Raw genomic sequence first — 22,971 nt, forward strand, 5'->3', positions numbered from 1 at the left:
GTTTTAATCACACTTTTCTTTATGATTGATGTCAAAATTCAGTTGTAGCCTTTCGTATACATCTATTCCATTTTTACCATTCAATTTATTTTTGTTGTTGTTGTTGTTGTTGTTTGTTTGTGTTAAACGCACAACTTGAATTTCAATGTTAGTTTTGTTGAAAATCATAGTTTCTGGATGGTCATGAACATACATAAAATATAATTTTTTAGCTTTGTTGTGTTAGATTATAAAATAACTATACGGTCATGAACACGGTCATGAATACGGTCATGAACACCGTTCTTGCATTTTTGGTTGGAAAAAGGATGATATATTATTTTGCGTTTCGAAATAGTTAGTGTGGTAAATTATACCAAATTAAAGATATACTATCAATTTTTATGATTGGTTATGAGGATGTACTTCAAATTTTAATCGTTTGTTTAATGCTTGGTATTTTATATGATTAAGCGTATAACTTGAGGTTGAACACTACTGATACCACCAGATATAAGTTAGATATTTAAAGAAACTTGTATTCATACTAGGAGTGGGTATTTTGTTTTGGAAGTTATCGTATTCCATTAGAAGATGGAACCGAAAACATAATGAGTTTTTTACAAAAATAAATTAAAGAGAAAATAGTCTACTTTTTCCACACGAACTTATAAAATTGTATAAATTTATATCTGTAGATTAAACATAAAATCAGGATGATACTATAAATTCCAAAATCTATATGTTGAACTCTCTACTTGAAAACTCAAACATAAGGTACCCCAAAACACTTAGAACACTATATAGTTTTTTTTTTCGAATTATATATTACATATTACTATTATATATTGGACAGGTGACTTGTGCTTTATAGGATAAAAGATTCTGAATATTTAATTTAAAGGATTATTCTGGATATTTAATTTAATAGAAATTCTCATAAATAATTAACTACCACTAAAATAGTTTTTTTCTAAAATTACCATTGTTAATTTAATTTTTCAAAAATAATATTATATTTTTCCAAAAAATACCTTAAAACTGAAACTTAACTTTTAACATTCAAAACTAAATCCTTAATCCTACGTATTGAACCCAAACCCTGAAAACTATACCATAAATCCATAATAGTCAACCCAAACCCAAAAAATCAAGTTTTGTGTTTGTGATATTTGTAGAAAAATAATACTTTCATGGTAATTTTTTTTAAATAACTAATAATAGTTTTTTTTTTGGGAAAATAACCTGAAATTGTGGTACTTTAAAGATTCCTCATAATGGGCTTCAAATTCTTTATTAAATTAAATATTTTAACTAATTAATCATTTACTACCTCTGTTTCACATAAAGAGTCATTCTAGAGTTTTTTTGTTTCATAAAGACTGTCAATTTATATTTCCAATGTGGTTTTTTACATCAATTTTCTAATTTACCATTAATCTAAAGCTCTTTTTATTAAATTTAAATGATAAACTAGTCACTAGATAAGGGTATATGTATAATTCAATTTTTTTTTTAATTTGTGTGCATTGTGTCAAAATGACACTTTTTATGAAACAGAATAGTATTTTGGTTATAAAGTTTAAATTCTTGTTTTTTGTATGAATATTAAATTTTATTCATCAAATTGACTCCCTTTTTTATACAACTGAAATTCGTAATTAATTTTTAAATTACTTATTGTATTAAAATTAATCATTATCTTATCTTCTTCTTGAGTAAATCAAAACAAATCTAGAAAAATATTATCGATCCATTGCTAGGCCTATTTATTGTTAAACAAACTTATTAGGTTTGGGTAGTTCGATCCAAACCAATAAGATCCTACACTTGTATGTCTAAAAACCTAAAAAATAAACCTACCACAACTTAAAATCACATTCCAAAATTCAGAAGAGAACCAAATAAACTAGAAATAATAAAAAAAACAAGGAATAGATTAATAAACTTATTAAAGGAAAATCCCAACCATACACGAACACCGGCTGACCGAGGTTGTGGAAATTTTCTATTTCCGATAAGTAGATTCCATCTTCCCTAGCTTCCCATACATTTCCATTGTCAACTTTAAACACTTGGTGATGCTTGAAGTTAGGTCCTTGCCATAGATGACACCAGAAGAACTCCTCATAATCACAATCAACCAGCAAATTGTAGGATCCTGTTGGATGCACCCTATGGTATCACATATCTTGGTCCGTGGATTTGCAATGGACTATGAGATCGTTTTTCTTGTGAAGTAAGTTTCTGATCCATGTTGATTGTGGGTATGAGTATGATAATGCTGTGTTACTCATCGTGGTAAGGCCAAATGCGAAAACAAAAAGGAGAAACGATAGACGATTCTCTGTTTGTTTAACTAGTGATATAGAATGTTGGAAGGTTTAGTTTTATTCTCACTATTTATTTATAATATTAAACTAGTCGTCATAGTCCCAAAGGTAATAAACAATAACTAACTTTAGGGTTATGACTTATCTGAGAACTGAGTTGCAATTTTTTTTAGTCTAGTCCTTGAGCCTTAATAGCAAATTTATTTTATTGTTAGTTTATTTTTTTCTCGACCATAGTAAATTGTTGAGGCAAAAATCAGTTAGTGTAATTTTCTTCTCGATAAAATAATTCCTTATATTTATTTTTACATGCATATATATACAAATATTTGAGTTGGTTAACTCGGATATATATTAGAATCCTATTTGATTTAAGATCCGCAACGAGCACAAAGTCATTATATGGTTTTTGTTTAGCTTTTTTCTTTTATAAAACTAAAATTTGTTTTATTAAGATTTACTATTTTTTCTTCTTTTCATACTCACCCGATCTAAACGAACCTTTATTCTAGGTTAGGTTAGTTCGATCCAAAACCAACAAAATCCAATACTTGTATGTTGGAAAAACTAACGCAAACTCTCCAAGTTCACGTGGGAGAAGACAACTTAAAATCAAATTCCAAACTTCATAAGAGAATCAAAACTAGCTAGATAAAATAAAACAAAAATAATAAGGAGACTAATAAGCATAAAGAGATACAAGTGCTAGATCCGAACGAGGAAGCTCTTGACAAGGTCAAAGGAACATCCCAACCATACAAGAACACAGGTTGACCGAGATTTCCGTAATCTTCTATCTGCGATAAGTAGATTCCGTCTTCCCTAGCTTCCCACATGTTCCTATTGTCAACTGCAAACACTTGGTGATGTTTGAACTTAGGTCCTTGCCATAGATGACACCAAAAAAACTCGTCTTCATCAGCATCAACAAGCATATGGTAGGATCCTGTTGGATGTGTAGAGAATGTATCACATAGTATTAAGGGTATTCATGTAATTTAGTAATCCCTAGTTAGTCTTTGTGTATCTCATTATATATATATATATATATGTGTAATCACTCAATCAATAGTAATTAACATTCTCATCATACATGGTATCGGAGCATCGATACTAAGACCTAAACAAATTTTTCTTTTTCTTCCGCTGCTATGTCTGCTCCTAACGATAATTCCCCTGCTCCCCAAATGACCGACGTGATTCCAATAGGGATGTCAAAATGGGTTAAAACCTATGGGTTTACCCTGTTTGTCTATTATTTTAACGGGTATGAGTTAAGTTTTTATACCCATATAAATAAATGGGTTTTGATGGGTTCGTCCAACGGGTTCGTGGGTTTATCGGGGTAAACCCATTAGGATTATGGGTAACCAATGGGTTAATCGAGAAAAAACAAAAATAATATGTATAATATATATATGTATATATTAATATGTGAAATATCTTTTTCTTACAAGTAATTTATGTAAAATATCTAAAATAAATGTTAAGTTTTCTTCTTTGGTAAAAACAAAAAAAAGTAAATAATAATTTATATGTAAATGATCTAAAGTAAATGTGAAGTTTTTCTTTTTTTGCTGAAAATTAAAATGGAAAAATATATATATATATATATGTAAATGATCTAAAAATAAATGTTAAGCGTTTATTCTTTCGTTCATGTATTACTAATTTTTTTTCCGGCAAAGGTTCATGTATTACTATTATAAATAGGAGCTGTCATTCTCTCTTTCCTTCATAAGTTGCTTCTTGTATCTCATTCTTCTTGCTTTTTTACTTTCTTATTCATTCTTGTCATCTGATTCCGAATTCGAAAGCATGTCAACGTCTTCGTTTAAGGGTATGTAATTGCAATATTACTAGATTATAATTAATAATATTTGTGCCTATACATGCATGTTAATCTGTTATGATGTATGTAAAAACAAAATAGACTGGCTAATGGCTTCCTGTGTTCATCCTTGTATTGGAACCGATAGATTATATTATAACTTCATATTTAATCCCATGCATGTTTTTTTATCTGAACTAAACCCATGCCGTGCTAATAACTTTGACTAATATATATATATATATTTTTTAGACAGATAATATGGATGATTGGGAGTCAAACGTGGCTGACGAAGAAGAGATGATGATGGATGAGAATGATGATATTGATCTAACCAACGAGCCATCATTAGGTGATGAAGCTGGAGGTGAGCCGCAAGAAAAATCTCGTAAACCAAGGAAAAAAACTTCAAAAATGTGGAAACACTTTACACATATTGGAAAAGGTGCCGATGACAAGAATCGAGTTCAGTGTAACTATTGTGGTGATAAACTTGTGTTTGAATCTACCACAGGAGCATCTCCTATGAAGCGTCATCATCTGAGATGCATTAAGAAGGCAAAATATCGGAATATAGCTGATGTACTAACTGATGCAGATGGAAAGACTAGGAAATTGAAGATTGATCAAAGTGTTGTTCGGGAGAAGTTCAGTAGGGTTATAATTCGACATGATCTTCCTTTTGCTGTTGTTGAGTATGAAGAGCTGAGAGGGTTTTTTCAGTATCTAAATCCAGATTACAACTACTACACTAGAAACACAGCAGCGATGGACGTTGTTAAAACTTGGGGGAGTGAGAAGAATAAGCTGAAGATAGAGTTGGAAAGGATTCAGAGTAGGATATGTTTAACTTCAGATTGTTGGACAGCAATTTCTGGTGAAGGTTATATATCTTTGACAGCCCATTACGTTGATGAAAACTGGACTTTGAATAACAAGATCTTGTCATTTTGTGACATACCTCCTCCACACATCGGCGATGCTTTGGCTACTAAAATCCATGATTGTCTCAAAGAGTGGGAAATTGAAGAAAAGATATTCACTCTTACTCTAGATAATGCTTCAGCGAATGACACAATGCAAGAGATACTAAAAGAGCGGCTTAATTTGGATGACAACTTGTTATGTGGAGGTGAATTCTTCCATGTTCGATGTTGTGCGCACATTCTAAATCTTATTGTGCAAGATGGACTAAAGATTATTAGTAGTGTTTTAACCAAGATCAGAGATAGTGTCAAGTATGTCAAAGCTTCAAAATCAAGAGGGATTATGTTCGAGCAATGCGTAGAAGGTGGCAACGGGGTAGTTTTGTCTCTGGATGTTCAGACTAGATGGAACTCAACTTTTTTGATGCTCGAGAAAGCTTTAAAATATCAACGAGCTTTTAATAGATTTCGGGTGGTTGATAAAAGCTACAAGAGTTGTCCATCGAATGAAGAATGGGCAAGAGCATCAAAAATATGTGACATTTTGAAGCCATTCTACAAGATTACCACACTAATGTCAGGTACAAGCTACTCTACATCTAATCTCTATTTTGGGCATGTGTGGAAGATTGAGCGTTTGCTGAAAGAGAATGAAACAAACGGTGATGAGCTTATCAAAGCGATGGCTTGTAGAATGCGGATTAAGTTCGATAAGTATTGGGAACAATACAGTGTTATACTTGCAATGGGTGCTGTTCTTGATCCTAGAATGAAGTTTAAGCTCTTGACCCGTCTTTACGATGAGCTCGATCCAAGTACTTGTCAAGCAAAGGTAAATTATTTGAGAGATAAAATGACTACGTTGTTTGGCGAATACATGTGCAAGTTTCCGATGCCCACGAACTCTGCAACGACATCTTCTTCTCATCATCATTCCACTGAACGTGGTAGAGAACAATTTGATGACATAAGTTTTAATATTCATAGTTTTTTTATTAATAATTTATTAGTCATATGATAACATGTTTGACGTTGGCATAATGTAGGACTTGTTTGATTTGGATGATGCTCCTAATGTTTCGGATGAGGGAAAGTCACTCTTGGATATTTACTTGGATGAACCAAAATTAGAGATGAAGAATTTTCCTGACATGTGTGTTTTGGATTACTGGAAAGATAATAGTAATCGATTTGGTGCTTTATCACGTATGGCATTGGATGTGCTCAGTATTCCTATTACTACAGTAGCTTCAGAATCATCTTTCAGTATTGGTTCTCGTGTTCTTAACAAATACCGGAGTCGACTTCTTCCTAAGCATGTTCAAGCCTTACTTTGCACTAGATCTTGGTTATTTGGTTTTACAGGTGATGAAAAAGGTAAATTTTTCATATACAGAGAGAAAAATTATTGTTATAATTTTATTATTATAGCCAAGTTTCTAATATTTGATTATTTGTCCCAAATAATTTGTAGAAAATGAAGCGGAAGATGAAGAATGAAGACTATGAAGTTAAAGAATCGGACTGGATCATCTAAAGAAGATTCAAGTGTTTTTTTTTTAATTAAGAATGGTTTTTATTTAAATTAAAGAATGGTTTTTTTATTTTGGTTTTATGGATTTTTGGCTTTAGAATTTTATGATGTTTTTTCTATTTTAATATCTAGATATTATTATTTTAAGATTGAAAATTTTGGTTGGTTTTATAATTCTATTTTATATAATATGTTATGTATTGAATATTAATTATTTAATTTTATTTTATTTATATATGGGTAACCCATATAATCCATTTAGCCATTGGGTTTTCTATTATTGGGCTTGGGTATATAAATTCAACCCATTACAATAAATGGATCAGATTGAACCCGCCAACGAAAGTCTCATACCCACGTGGGTATGGGTCGGGTCGGGTCGGGTTACCCATTTTGACACCCTAGATTCCAATCACCAGCTCTCATCTCCTCAATGTCAACATGACTAATGTCACCAAACTGACGGACACCAACTTTTTAATGTGGAAGTTGCAGGTCAAAACTCTTGTCGCTGGTTATGGTCTTATTGGCCATCTTGATGGTTCCACTGCCAAACCTCCTTTGATGATCACCACCAATGGTGTTGATGCTCCAAATCCAGCCTTTGGACTGTGGCAACAACACGATCAGTTACTCTACAGTGTCTTACTTGGCTTGGTCTCTCTTTGCGTTCAAACCACTCTCTCTCAGACCACCACCGCTGCTGAAATCTGGACCACTCTTGCCGAGATCTATGCCAAACCAAGCCTGGTCACATTCGTCAGTTGAAGGATCAACTTAAGGTCTCAACCAAAGGTAACAATACCATTGATGAATATATTCGCAGCCTTACCACCAAGTTTGATACGCTTGCAAGCTTGGAAGCCCATGTCCTCCATGATGACAAGATTGAACAGATTCTTGATGGTTTGCCAGAAGAATACCGTTCCATTGTTGATCAGGTTACCAGCCGAGATGTCTCGCCCTCCATTGCGTATGTCCATGAGCGTCTCCTCAATCATGAAGCCAAACTTCTCGCTAAAGCTGCTTCTCTTGTCCTTCCAATCACCGCCAATGTTGCTACTCATCGCGACAATCAATCTCCTCGCTTCAACAACACTGCACGAAACAATAACAAGGTCAGCAACAATAACACTTCTCCTTCGATGTGGCAGCCTAATCACAACAATACACACAGACGTAACTTTCGTCCCTACCTTGGCAAGTGTCAATTCTGTAATGTTCAAGGTCATTCAGCAAGGAGGTGTCCTCAACTCCAACATCGCAACAATGGTTATATGTCGTCGTCTACCAGTCCGTTCACGCCGTGGCAGCCTCGCGCCAATCTCGCTATTGGAGGTTCGTATGGTCGTGATCCATGGGTCATGGACAGTGGGGCGACACACTACATGACCCACGATCTTGGCAATCTCTCTATTCATCAACCTTACACTGGTGGTGACGATGTGATCATCGGCGATGGTTCTCCTCTTACAATTCAGCAAACTGGTTCCACTTTATTACCCTCTCTCTCCCGAGATATAAGATTGCATAAAGTTCTTTATGTCCCTGATCTTCATAAGAACCTCATCTCAGTTTACCGTCTTTGTAACGCTAATCAAGTGTCGGTTGCATTTTTCCCTGCTCATTTTCAGGTGAAGGATCTTCGTTCGGGGGCACTTCTTCTTCAAGGCAAAACCAGGAATGAATTGTATGAATGGCCAGTCATGTCACCACCGCCTACGGCTCTCATTGCTTCTTCGAGTTCTAAGACAACGTTAGCTTCGTGGCATTCAAGACTTGGTCATCCCTCTCCACCCATTTTAAATTCCCTTATCTCAGCTTTCAAACTTCCTGTTGCTACTTCTGCTTCGACATCTTTATTTTGTTCTGATTGCCACATTAATAAGAGTCACAAACTATCTTTTGCTCAAACCTCTATTGTCTCTACAAAACCACTTCAGTATTTGTTTTCTGATGTGTGGACTTCCCCTGTTCAGGCCCGGCCCTTCACCCATTCTGATGAAACATTCGTATTGGACCTCAACATTTCGAAGCCTATTTTACAGGAATTTTTTTTCAAAAAAAATAATAATAAGGCCTCAAAACCCCCCCAAAACTAGTAAAAAGGCCTCATCATTTTTTAAAATGTCCAATAATAAGCTCCAAAAAAATCCAAAAATTAGTTAAAAGGCTACATAATTTAAAAAATATTACATAATTAATAAAATAGATTTTAAAATTAGAAAAAAATATCAAAATTAGCAAAAAAAAGTTTCCATAATTAGCAAAAAGTCTCAAAATCAAAAAAGTTAATAAATAAAAATTTGTGAAGGTCCCATATAGTTAGCAAAACAAATATCAGCTAATATTATTTTTTAAAAAGAAAAAAACCTTAAACTTTTTTCTTTTTTCGTATTGGGCCTCGGATTTCACCGGACCGGCACTGCCCCTGTTACAGCTGTTGAAAATTCCAAATACTATCTTATATTCGTAGATCATTTCACTAGATACACCTGGTTTTATCCTCTTAAACACAAATCTCAGGTCAAAGAAATTTTTATTACCTTCAAAGCTTTGGTTGAAAACCACTTTAACACTCGGATAATCACCCTATATTCTGACAACGGTGGTGAATATCTCGCCTTGCGGTCCTATCTTCAAAGTTGTGGTATTTCTCATTTTACGTCGCCTGTGCACACACCTGAACACAATGGCATTTCCGAGAGAAAGCGTCGACACATTGTGGAAACTGGCTTGTCCCTTCTCTCCCAAGCGTCTCTTCCAAGACTTATTGGCCATATGCTCTTGCGACTGCAGTCCTTGCTCAACAAACGCCGTACTATAAACTCTTTGGTGTGGCTCCGAATTATCAGAAGCTTCAAATTTTTGGTTGTGAGTGTTATCCATGGTTGCGTCCGTACAACAAACATAAGCTTGAAGATCGATCCAAAGCTTGTGTCTTTGTAGGTTATTCTCTTACACAGAGTGCCTACTTATGTCTTCATGTCTCCACTGGCCGGCTCTTTGTTTCACGCCATGTTCAATTTAATGAATCTCGGTTTCCGTTTCACGATCGGGTTTCACCGTCGTCGCCGTCACTTGTGTCCTCAGCTAACCCTTCAATGGCCACTTGGATTCCGGTTTCTCCTGCAACTGTGCCCGCCCCCAGCGAGGTTCTTCACCAGCCACGTCTCACCGTTGCTCCGCCGGAATCTTCAGTTCAGGTATTACGTTCTATCCCTAATCCGACATTACTCTCTTCTTTCCCTATCACTCAAAGGCCCACTGGCGAAGCCCAATTACAATCCACAACCTCGACCCCTTTACCTACCAATGAAAGGCCCACTGGCTCAGCCCATCAAACTACATCAGCTTCAGCCACCATCCAAAGGCCCATTGGCTCGACACACTTACGTGATTGCCTTCATCTGTTGCCCTCTCCTGCATCATCCTCGTCGGTCTCTGTTACGCCGACGTCTTTGTCTTCTGCATCCGGTAGTCCTCACCCACTGAGTCCTACCTCCTCACCTCGCTCTACACCGTTACCTGACCCCCCATCACCACCTATTCCGGTCCCCCTTCCAAATCCTCCTTTAAATCAAAATCCACAAAAAAATCAAAATCTGCCTCCTGTTACGCATCCTATGATGACAAGAAGCAAGAATCACATCCACAAAACCAACACAAAGTATAGTCTCGCCATTACTCACCGCAAAGCGTTTGCTCCAGAACCGCGTAACTATAACCATGCCATAAGTGATGCTCGTTGGCGCAATGCAATGTCAACTGAATATGATGGTCAACTGGTTAACCGAACGTGGGATTTAGTTCCCCGGTTACCTACACAGAACGTTGTTGGGTGTCGGTGGGTTTACAAAACAAAAATTTTACCGTCCGGTGAACTCGACAAATACAAGGCACGTCTCGTAGCTAAAGGCTTTCACCAAGAGTATGGACTGGATTATAAAGAAACGTTTAGTCCGGTTGTCAAAGCAGTCACGATTCGTACGGTGCTTGGTCACGCAGAGAGTAATCACTGCCCTATTCGACAACTTGATGTTAATCAAGCTTTTCTGCAAGGTACACTCGAGGAAGAAGTTTATATGGATCAACCCACGGGATTTGTTGACAAAGACAGGCATGATCATGTGTGTAGGCTCCGCAAGGCCATCTATGGCCTCAAACAAGCCCCTCGCTCTTGGTATATGGAACTTCGTAGCTTTCTTCTTCAATCAGGTTTTCAAAAAAGTTATGCGGATGCTTCACTATTTGTATACAGCCATGGTTCCATTCTTCTTTATATGTTGGTCTATGTTGATGACATCATTATCACTGGCAACAATACTGCAGCCGTTACAAGTATGATTGACTTCCTCGCTGCTCGTTTTTCTTTGAAAGATCAAGGTGACATCAACTACTTTCTTGGCATTGAGGTCACTCGCACTAAATGTGGCCTTCACCTAATGCAACGAAAGTATATTACCGATTTGCTTCATAAGACAATATGATGGAATCGAAGAGTGTCTCTACACCGATGGCTGCCTCACCAAAGTTGCTTCTCCATTCTGGTACTCCTTTAAGTGATCCTTCTCAATTCCGAATGGTAGTAGGCAGTCTTCAGTATCTAGCTTTCACAAGGCCAGACATCTCCTACGCTGTTAACAGACTATCACAGTTCATGCACCGCCCAACCAGTGATCACTGGCAAGCGGCCAAAAGATTCCTCCGTTATCTCGCTGGAACCATAACCCATGGTGTTCTCCTACCCTCCAACAATGCTCCTGTCCTCCGTGCCTTCTCTGACGCAGATTGGGCTGGTGTACAGATGATTAATTATGTTTCCACCAATGCGTATGTCATCTATCTTGGAGATCAAGCAGTCTCCTGGTCCTCAAAGAAACAACATGGTGTTGCTCGTTCCTCCACTGAAGCCGAATATAGAGCTATTACCAATGCTTCTACAGAGATTAGGTGGATTTGTAACCTACTCAGTGAACTGCGCATCCACATTCCCACCGCACCTGTTGTATATTGTGACAATGTTGGTGCCACCTATTTGAGTGCCAACCCAGTTTTTCATTCCCGGATGAAGCATATTGCTTTAGACTATCATTTTGTTCGTGGTCAGGTACAGTCTGGTGCTCTGAAAGTCTCCCATGTTTCGACTAAGGATCAACTTGCTGATGCCTTAACCAAACCACTACCGCGAAAGTCGTTTCTTCATGCTTGTTCCAAGATTGGAGTCACCAAGGTCCCTCCATCTTGAGAGGGTGTGTAAAGAATGTATCACATAGTATTAAGGGTATTCATGTAATTTAGTAATCCCTAGTTAGTCTCTGTGTATCTCACTATATATATCTGTAATCACTCAATCAATAGTAATTAACATTCTCATCATACAGGATGCACCCTATGGTATCCCATATCTCGGTTCGTGGATTTGCAATGGACAATGAGATCGTTCTTTTCATGAAGTTGGTTTCTGATCCACACGGAATTTGAGTCTGATAAGGCTGTGTTACTCATCATTGTAAGGCCAAAAGCGAAAACAAAAAGGAGAAACGATAGACGATTCATCGATATCATCTCCTTGTGTTGAACGATTTAATTTGATAAAAGGTTCACCTCTGTCTATTTATAATATAAGTACGTACTATAGTCATAGTCTCAAAGGTAATATATAAAAGACAACCATTTAGGGTTAATTATGAGACTGAGAAATTGCAATTTTTTAGAACTTATTAATATTTCAATTACGTGGTCACAAAAATTCAAAAGGTAGAGGATAATTACAGTCAGCCATAACAAGTTATCAAATTTCTCAAGAAAAAAAAGCCTAAAAAATATTGAAAACGGAAATTACATCGGAGAATCGGTTTTCTATCTATAACCAAACCAAAAATTAAATAATAAACCGGTTTTCTCCATAGTGTCAACGGGAAACCAAAAAAGAAAAAAAAACGAAACCAGCGTACACACATATCGGTAATCCAGAAACTATGAATTAAAATGATCCATTTTAATATTATCCTACAGGTACTATAATATTAAAAAACGTTTAAGACATCTCTCTTGAATATTGCCAATAAAGATGCTCTAAGTATCGATCATACCCCCCAAAATATTGTGTTTTTCTTGCTTGAGTGTGTTCTTGGCTCTAGTCCTTCATTGCCTTTCAAGATTGAGTCAAACTCCTCAATATCTGATCTTTAGGCTCCTCATTGATCACTGTGAAGAAAGATGCCACATTGAAAAGATGGGAAGAGACTTTTAGTAATATGTAAATGGGCTTTTACGATTAATATAGGCTCTCACGCCTTCGGCTCACACCATTTTTGCCTAACCTCTTTTTCCTCACAAAATATGCTTCACAGATTTCACTTGTGGCGATCCAACCACAGTTGAGCTTCAAGAGAAAATTTTCCGTACATCATTTGTGAAGGATGCCAATGGGGAAAAAAAAACCGTATGGAAAATATTCTCCAGCAACAATCTTTTCAATCCACGAGTATGTTTTGCTGAATCGTTTGTTAATATGATAGATCGACGTTTGAAACACCATCCCAATAGGCCAATATACGTGACCACATTATTAAGACAATAGAACTTGTGGCTGACAAGGTAATATCGAGAATATCACACACCAATCTAAGGTAAACGCTGCGCACTGATAAGCCACATAGAGTGTATATACGAAGGAAGAAAAAAGCTTGAGGCACACGTGCAAGAAGGAGGTTTGCACGTGTTAGTCAATTTCCATATAAAAGATTGTGAATTTACTGTTAGACGGTTATGTTAGTTGTGTAAAACAGAGTTGTATGAGACTTTGAGGGAGATGGTAATGTCTAGCTGCGTCTAGAGACCTCTCTGGTTACAATTGTATTGTTACGTTTACAGATAATAAAGAAGAAGTGTTCCTTTTCTTATCACGCACCCATAAAACAACTACTAAAATCTGCCTATACTTTCCTTAGTTAATACAACACGTCCGTAAATTTTAAAATTTTATTTCTATATAGACACACATTTTTCATTTGTTGAATTTGGAAATATTACTAATCTAAGAAAGAAAAAAAAAATCATCATTTAGGGCGCAAATTAAGAAAATAAAGTCTCCAAGTTCACTTGGTAAAATTTTCCAACACAACTAAAAGTATCAAATTCCCAAAATTCATAAAAGAAAATAAATTTTGTAAACAAAACTAGATAAAATAAAACAAAAACAGGGAAGTGACTAATAAGCTTAAAGAGATACAACTCAATCCCAATGAGAAAACACAAAAGTACAAACAATAATTATTAGGACTAGGATAGTATCCGCGCTACCCCGAAATTGTTTTATATTTTGTTTTAATTTTTATTATTTTTGGATAATTTTATATGTGTTTGTAACTAAAATTAACAATCACCAGACGATTGATTACGGCGGTTGGGTCTGTTCTATGCGGTACATAATAAGAAGAATTGTCCCTTGCCATTGATGAATCCACCTTATGATCGAAAAATAATTTTGTTTACGAATCTACAAGTTTTATATCTCTCTTGATGATTTGATTCTATTTGATTTATATCTTTACTATATTCTTCAGTTCGAAAAATTGTGAGAAAAGATTTACGTTTTATGAATATTATAAGGTTTTTTTTCTCATTCTACTGCAATAATTCGAGTTCAACCGAATCAGTCTACATAGAAGAAATCACAGACCTGACATCTCGTTTTCTCTCATTTTTATATTGACGAGATCAAAGCCTCACTCATGACATCCCTACATGATACCTCACTTCTCCTATTCCAGTCAAGGAGATTTTGTGTCCTAGGCTCCTAGCCGTTTCTCTCTTTTGATAAGACGGAGTCAACAAAACACCAATGACGATGGCTTCAACTAAAACGACGGTAAACGACAACAAAAAAACTTTGGCTCGATCTCTTTACTCTCATGAACGAGAGATGACAATGTGTTTGCTTTTTGGGTGCCTGCGATTTCTGCTAAGGTTGTTGTGTGCTCGTGATGCTCAGTTTGCTTTTTTTTTTTGTTAACATGGTGAAAGAACGAAACAGAGAAATTAGTGGAACTGATATATTTTCAATTCTATTAAAACTCTCTTTTATTCTATTAAAGGGTTGCAAAATGTAATTGTTAGAATTTACAAAAAAGATTTGAAAGTCTTGAGAATGCTTTTAAATCTATCGTATATGGCTTTGATTGGAACAATTGTTAGTAGAGCATAAACATTATGCAGCATGAGCAGTATGTTGCATAACCTGTATGCTATTATTTCATTGTTGCTAATGAAATAATTTAAAATATTTATTTTGAAAAACAAATTAAAACATCTTATAAGCATAATATCAAATGAAATAATAACTTATATATATTAAAATAAATGAAAAAATAATACAAAAAATAGTTTGTAAGCATAAAAAAATATAAAACCTAATCTCAAAGCTATTAATAACTAATGTCGAGCAGCCCAAATACTTTCTACAATATTGTTTCGGATCCTATTCATATATGCATCTCCTGTAGGTTCATAACGTGTGTTTTCGTTTTCGGGTACGTCATCTGAATCAAAAGGATTCAATGTTTGTTCTTCCATCCTTTCGTACTATTCAAAATCATCATCAATAATGCTTGATGAACGTATAAAATTATGAAGAGCCATGGTTGCTACAACAATTTTGCACTGTGTTTGAAGACTATACCGCGCCTCATTTTTAAGTATTCGCCACTTTGCCTTCCACACACCAAAAATACGTTCAATCACTGAATGCAAAGATGAATGTCGTTTGTTAAACAGCTCGCTTGCAGAATTGATGAATGTCATTTATAGTAAACTCTCCGTGATTGATGAGGGTAAAATTGTATTTTAATAACTTTAAAACCATTATGCTTGGGAAATGCTTCGTTTATGAGTATTGAGCTATGGAGCATTTAAAAGCCTTTTATGCTTCTTTATGCTTTCTAAACAAAACGTGATTGGCCTTATAAAATATATATGCTCACTTATGATATATACTACCAATCAAGGCCATGTATTCAAATATATTCAATCAGATTCTATTAAATTCTTTCATCCAATTATTTTAAACCCATTTATTTTAAAAACTAAGCCCAACAAAATAAGATCAAGTTTAAGAGAAAAAATGACATAGAAAAAAAGAGACTTATTATAGGTTGAGACATGTTGAGTTGTATTATTTAAAATATTTTTATTGGCTAATGATTTTACTGAGATGTCAAGTTGAAAAGAGCCTAAAATGCTGAATTGTGAGATAAGGAGAGCAACAGATTCTAGTATTATTGTATTGATTAATACACGATTATTGTTAGTCAGCCGATACACCAAATGGAGTTTTATGTGAAGAAAAACAAAAATTGAAAACAAGACTAAATGCTATAAAACGAGTAATATTGATTTTAGCCATACCACGAGCTTAAAACTAATGATGAAATGAGACCTTTAAACTTGTGTCATCCATTGTTGGACGAACTTTATTTTAAGTTCGGATAATTCGATCGGAAATTAACAAAGCCCGAACTTGCATGTTGAATCGTAATAAATTAATCTAAGAAAACAAAATCCAAGTTCACTTGGGAGATATCGAGGGTAAAAAAATTCCAGCAGAACTAAAAATCAAATTTCAAAACATTCATAAAAGAATATGAATTTTATAAACTAAAACTAGATAAAACAAAACAAAAACAAGTAGGTGATTAATAAGCTTATAGAGAGACAACTCGATCCCAACGAGGAAGCTCTTGATGAGGTCAAAGGAACATCCCAACCAAACAAGAACACAGGCTGACCGAGATTTCCATATTCTCTAGCTTCCCATACGTAGATTCCGTCTTCTCTAGCTTCCCATACGTTTTTATAGTCAACTGTAAACACTTGGTGATGCTTGAAATTAGGTCCTTGCCATAGATGACACCAAAACAACCCATCATCCATATTGTAACGCAAATTGTAGGATCCTGTTGGAAGCACCCTGTGGTATCCCATATCTTGTTTGGTGGATTTGCAATGGACTATGAGATCGTTCTTTTCATGAAGTTTGTTCCTGATCCACACGGAATTTGAGTATGATAAGGCTATGTTACTCATCATGGTAAGGTCAAAGGCGAAAACAAAAAGGAGAAACGATAAACGATTCATCTTTGTATATATGAAAAACACTAATGGTCGATCGATTTTGCAGAATATATGTTACAATACAAGGCTTAGTTTCTTCTTCTATTTATAATAAAAATACTAGTCATAGTCGCTAACGTCGTACTAGGTTTAGGAATTAGGATCCACAAAGTTAAAGTGAACTGAAAACAATAATTATTAGGATTAAATTAACTACTAGTAAATTTATAAGATACACGATAACAAAAAACGCACTTATCCTTCAGTTATCAAATAAATAACAATTATCTTTGTTTTTATGGATTTCTCAAAAAAAAAAAAAGCTCAAAAATATTGAAAACGGAAAACGAAAACCGGAGAATCGGTTTTGTCACCATAACCAAACCGGAAAAATAAAAACCTAAACCGGTTTTCTCCACAGTTGGAAACAAACAAAAAAAAAACGAAACCAAATGTACACACAGCAAAACAAATCACTGATTCAGAAACTAACAACTCTGTTTCAAACTTTTCATAAATACCCTATTTACACACTTTTAATCCATCTCTTTGATATCTTTTCATCGGCCGTACACATGATCATCATCTTCAAGCTCTGTTACTCCGAGCATCGCAAGATCAAGATGACATTTCATCTCGGATTTGGTCTGTTGCAGCTGTGTATAAGTGTCAATCATACCCGCAATATTTGTATTTTTCCCGCTTGAATGTGTTTTTGGTTCTAATCCTTCTTCACCTTTCAAGATTGAGACAATCTCTTCCATACCAGGTCTTCGGGACTCTTCATTGATCACACAAGCCGCTGCAGCACGGATCATCCGCTCCATCTCAACCGAGTTTTTTCTTGTACATTTTAGTCTTGGATCAAGCAGCTCCTCTATGGATTCTATCCCTCTTTGCAACAACGGTTTTGCCTATAAAGGATTTCAAAAAAGAGCTAAGTAAGTCTTTTTCCAAAACAATCCTAAATTTACTTGACGCAAACCCGATAAGATCACAAATTCAATACTAGTAGTAGTAGTAGTTAACAAGGGAATGATGTGACATACCCAAACAACCAAGTTTTCTTGACCAGATGTTCTTCTGGCTTCGATTGGTTTCCGACCAGTTATAAGCTCAAGCAACACAACCCCAAAGGCGTAAACATCGGTCTTGTCAGATATCTTACCATGCTGGAAATACTCAGGAGCCAGATAGCTGCAAGAAATACTTTTGTTAGCTGATTAGATCATTAAGAATTAGGCCTTAAAGGAGGAAAAAAAACAACTCATGGCAAAGGTTTCGATCTATACCCGAATGTGCCTTTCACGGTTTTGCAGAGAAAAGGAACAGAAGGTGCAGCTGTCCAAGTAGCTAACCCGAAATCACACAACTGAACAAACAAAAAACATCAAAACCATTATTGGTTTGCTCACCAATCATCAAGTATATCATTTCATTTTGTGGAAAAAACTTTTATCTTTACCTTTGGTATCTTCTTTGAGGAAAGAAGAATATTGGAAGGTTTGATATCTCTGTGAACAACACATTGCTCTGTTCCATTATGCAAATAAGCAATGGCATCAGCGATACCTAACGCGACCTTGTACCTTGCTGACCAAGGTAAACTAAAAGCGGCTTTAATCCCTTTCATCTTTTTCTTATCTATAAGAAACAGAACATCAAAATCTGTCAGTCTTTAAAGAAGAGGTTAAAACATTCTCTGAACTATAAACACAAAGGAAGATAAAAGGTTTCTCTTACCGTGTAAATAGTGTTCGAGGCTACCACCAGAGACATACTTGTAAACCAAGAATAGACCTTCTTCAGGATCTATACAGAATCCAAGAAGAGGCACAATGTTGGAGCTATGAAGAGAACTTGCAATCATCAACTCTCTGCAAAAAGATTTAGGAGACTCTTTGTCTTCCTTATCAAGTCTCTTGATTGCTAAAGCCGTTCCCCAAATTCCGATTTTGCCTCTAAACACATAGCTACAAGCTCCTCTTCCCAACACTCTCCCTATAAAACAAACCATTGAATCAAAAATGTTAAACTATTTTCCATTTTGGGACGGTTGACCCGATCCGACCCAAACCCGGTATTTACCAAACAAATAGCTAAAACCTACCAAAAATTTCTCAAATTTGTACCCAAATTACATGTACCAAACAAAGAGGTTTGAAAATTTAACCTTTAATTACTAATTTTAGGGTCTTTTTTTTTACCTTTAGAGAAATTACGAGTAGCTGCAACGATTTCACCGTAGCTAAACCGAACCAAAGTATTAGCGACCGGAGAGATACTCTTCTCAAGCGACCTAGCTCTCGTCCACCTCAAATCATCAGTAGCATTACCAGTAGTCTCCGTAACACCATTCTCCAAATTCACCATCAGAACCGTCGTGGAACCACCGGAAACAGACAGATTCCGACAAGAAGACGAAGCAGACAGAGACGGCGCTTCACCTTTCAGCTTCTCTAGCTCAATCTGTGAACAAAGACTGAACCTAAACGACGAGTGAACTGAGTGTGGATCAGGATTCATATTCTCCGGGGCTGTTTCCGCTAAAAGCCAAGCCTTGTTGTTCTCTCCTCCTCCTCCTCCTCCGCCTCCATTTTTGTTGTTGCTGCCGGAGTTTTCGGTTGAGGTTGATCCAGTTACAGGAGGAAGGAAACAAGCTAAACCCAGATCAAAGATCATATTTTTCAAACGGGTTTTGATTCCTTTCTTGTCATTGTTGTCTCCATCAAGATCTGATGATGATGAAGAAGAAGTGAGAATTGGTATGTTCACTGAGCTTGTAGTTTCTGGGGTTTTCGGATGAACTGAGGCTCCCTCATAAAAACCCATTTTTATCTCTCTCTCTCTCTCAGTGAACAGATCTAGAGAAAGAAAAAAAAAACACAATTACCAAGAAAAAAGCAAAATTTTGATTCTCTCTTTTGAAAAAAATGATTCTTTTTGAAGAGCTTTGCTTGATGGAAGAGAAAGAGAGAATATATATTTTATTTTTAGGTATATAAATGGGAAAATGAAGAAGAAGAAGATTAATTAAGTTAATTAATATATGATTAGTGGTGGAAGGTGGAAGCAAATTTTAATTTTGTATTACCGTTAAGTTGTTGTTGCGATCTTGAGCAAGAAAAAACAGGAGAGAGAGGGGGAAAATAATTAGGTATGATTAATGATTTTTTTAAAATAGTAATAATTGAGAGTTTTAAAATAATTGAGAGCGTTACAAAAAAAATGTAAAAATAATTGAGAGCGTTACAAAACCAATCAAACAAGTGTTTTTACGTAGAAAAATATAAATGATTTAAAATATGTTTTTTTTAGGGTCATATGGGTAAAGGCTGTTTAGCTCATCTTCAAAGGGGACAAGAACAGAGCCCACGAGGTTATGGTTCTCGGAAATAATGGAGGAGTGAGAGAGAAAGAGAGAATATTTAAAAATTTCACAAGTGTTACTATCGAAATAAAATTTTTTAAAAATTCACAAATGTTACTACATTTAGTTTTTATTCTCTTGTGTTTTAATTCGTACATGTGGCGAAATGTAGACATATGTAGGTAAAAACTTTTACATGGTGTTCGGTGGCCCGGGATATATGTTTTTACATGGTGTTCATGATTATGTTTTTTTTTGGGGTCATTTAAATACACTAAAATAAAATATGAACCTTCTTGTTCAACAACTATGAAACTATATATATTAAGAAAGAATTTATACATGGTGAGGAAAAAAATCATTTTTTGGTATATATAACACTAAACTATGCTAATTGAATTTACTAGATATGTAAGAAATTCAAAGAGAATGAAGAAGACAAAAAAAAAAGTTATGGTAAGTGATATTTCATGCTGTGAAGAAGAGTGAGATTTACAACTTTTTTTTTGTTTTTTGCTCGTTTATATCACTAGTAAAAATCTGTCATATAGTTACGAGAAATTGATACAAAGCCATTTATAACAAATATTGGCTACACGTAGTTACAAATTAGTCACAAATTAGTAGATAATTTATTTTGTGGTAAATTTGTGAGTTTCTGTCCGAAAATAATTACAAACAGATACAGCTTAGATTTTAAGCTAATTTACTACAAACTAGGAGACAAAATATTTTGTAGCACTTGACTAATCATAAACAATTGTAGTTTAATATTCTTTAAAAAATTGAAATTGTAATGGACTGTCTTATCGTTTAATAGAGCCATCACCATTCATTTCCAACTCGCCCCGGAACTATCCCCGACTGGATCTGTTCCTCTCTTCGCCCTTCCAGTGTCCTCTCTCTCGCCGAACTATCACTGTAAGTTCTCTTCTTCGTTCTCATTCTCAGATTCAATTTGAATGTCTCACTTATCAATGTTGTTTGGTTTCCTAATTAGGTTGAATTTGTGTTGGTTTCGGTGAGTTGGGTATATATTCCAGTTTGATGAAGCTTAAATCATCAGAAATAGGAAAATCTTTATGGTTACACTTTCGATTGTTGTTTGATGGCTAGCTAATTTTCTCACTAATCAATGTCTTGTGGAAAGTTTTATGAAAGAATCAGATTATTTTCTTTGCCGTTAAAGTCCATGTGCTTCTCTCTATGTAGTTAGTTCATATATCAATGGATAATTGGTTGTTTTTCTTGTTTCTGGATCCAGATATGAGATTACTCTTAGAGGTAAGTGTGTCATTCTACTTTTTTTCTCGGCTTTGAGAGTTCATCAGATGTATGTGTCTGTCTTACAATGTTAATCCCTTGCCTTCTTATTGTGCTATTTTATTTCTTTTTAATTGCCTAGTGCTGTTCACGGCATTGCTTCTCCTCCAGTATGAGTGTCTCCGGTGCTGCAGTTGGTTCAGGTTATTAGCTGCATCTCCACAGTGTCTCCGGTGTTCTTTACTCAGGATTTTCATTTTTTTAGTGGTTTCCTTTTTCTTTGATTGTCTTAACAGTTGTTGTATTGTAGGAATCATTGAATAGACCGCGCTGTAAAGCCATCCACTTAATTGAGATTGATACAAGTGTTGATTGTGATACATTTATTCCCCTTGTTGACACTTCTGCATATCAACCTTGGTGTCTTAAAAAACGATAGGACAGGGACTGGCACATTATCTAAATTCGGCTCTGAGGTGACTTACTACCTCTTAATATGTATCTAAATGTCTTATCCTGGTTTGCTTCTTAAGGGTAATTAATCTCCATATCTTTGGATCCACATATGAAATTCAACTTACGCAGGAATTTTCCACTTCTGACGACTAAGGTATGCTCACCTGTACAATGACTTAAAACATTTTCTTTGTCTTCTCTACCTTACAATGGCGGTTTAGCTTGATGGACTCTCTATTTAAGTTTAATGTTTTTGGGCTGTAAATGGTTTCAGGTGCTTCTATATGGAGGACAAGTGGTTTCTTGGAGAAATTAAAGGAGAGAGCAGTTGCTTTATATGAGCACCAAGGTAAATCCATTTTGTATGATTGAAGATTGATGATGATGACTCCATTTTTCCTCTTACTCTGTTTCTTTTTTTTCCAGCATGTATCATATCATTTGTAAATTGTGCTTTTAGAGTAGAAAAATGAACAAGTGTCAACTTCCATTAATGTTTTGTGTTCACTATGTTTCATATAGGCGCAACTAAAACCACCCAAGGCCATCAGGAGAGGTTTACCTGTCTGCTTTCCACAACTATGTTTCAAAAGCACAAATCTAGCTGAGATTCAAGACTGCTGCAGGGAAGGATAGCGTGTTCATCTACTTTTTTTTATTATTATGTTTTTTTAGGAGTATCACTACAGTTTTTAAGAGTATTCTTATTTTTTCAATTATGTTTTTAATTTTATTTTGTAATACAGTTTTTAAAAATGATGGTTTCATAATAATAAATATAGTAGTTTTATTTTAATATCATTTCATTTCAAAAGTAAAACATTATTCATAATTTATAAATAATTAATAAAAATAAAAATATTTATATAAATACAATTCAACAATAGTCATGAATTTGTTAGAGAGAGCTAGTAGCATGCATGTTATATCTATTTGTTACATCTTTGTTTGTTATTTTTTTGTAGCTAATTGTTACGAATTTTTCTAACTCAATGTGTAGCAAATTGCGATAGATTTTTGTCACAACCAGTCGCGATTTGCTACTAATTATCTTGTATCAAATTGGTAGCAAATTACTACAATTAGTGAGAGATAGAAAATATGCTACAGACCAAATAATTACTAAATTATTTTGTGGTAAATTAGTAACAAATATTTTTTTG

The 22,971-nt window shown here is 35.1% G+C and overlaps 1 protein-coding gene and 1 long non-coding RNA gene across 6 annotated transcripts; one reads left to right on the top strand and one right to left on the bottom strand.

Annotated features, from left to right (window-relative positions):
• Positions 17,194–19,711, bottom strand: LOC104724140 (serine/threonine-protein kinase CDL1-like). The gene is made up of 6 exons (XM_010442587.1): positions 18,927–19,711; positions 18,463–18,720; positions 18,185–18,363; positions 18,012–18,091; positions 17,769–17,916; positions 17,194–17,633 (listed from the first exon to the last, which is right to left on the bottom strand). The coding sequence occupies exons 1-6, from the start codon at positions 19,549–19,551 to the stop codon at positions 17,280–17,282; spliced, it is 1,644 nt and encodes a 547-aa protein (XP_010440889.1). The 5' UTR covers positions 19,552–19,711; the 3' UTR covers positions 17,194–17,279.
• Positions 20,879–22,523, top strand: LOC104724141. Of its 5 annotated transcripts, none has more exons than XR_757531.2 (7): positions 20,879–21,010; positions 21,090–21,373; positions 21,495–21,555; positions 21,663–21,828; positions 21,938–21,962; positions 22,083–22,157; positions 22,331–22,523. It is a non-coding gene; the product is annotated as an uncharacterized LOC104724141 (long non-coding RNA). The 5 variants fall into 5 exon arrangements; XR_757533.2 differs by having other exon boundaries at positions 20,883–21,010; positions 21,354–21,373; positions 22,331–22,522; XR_757530.2 differs by having other exon boundaries at positions 21,090–21,555.

This window comes from Camelina sativa, chromosome 11 (assembly GCF_000633955.1).
Source record: "Camelina sativa cultivar DH55 chromosome 11, Cs, whole genome shotgun sequence".
Taxonomy (NCBI): Eukaryota; Viridiplantae; Streptophyta; class Magnoliopsida; order Brassicales; family Brassicaceae; genus Camelina; species Camelina sativa.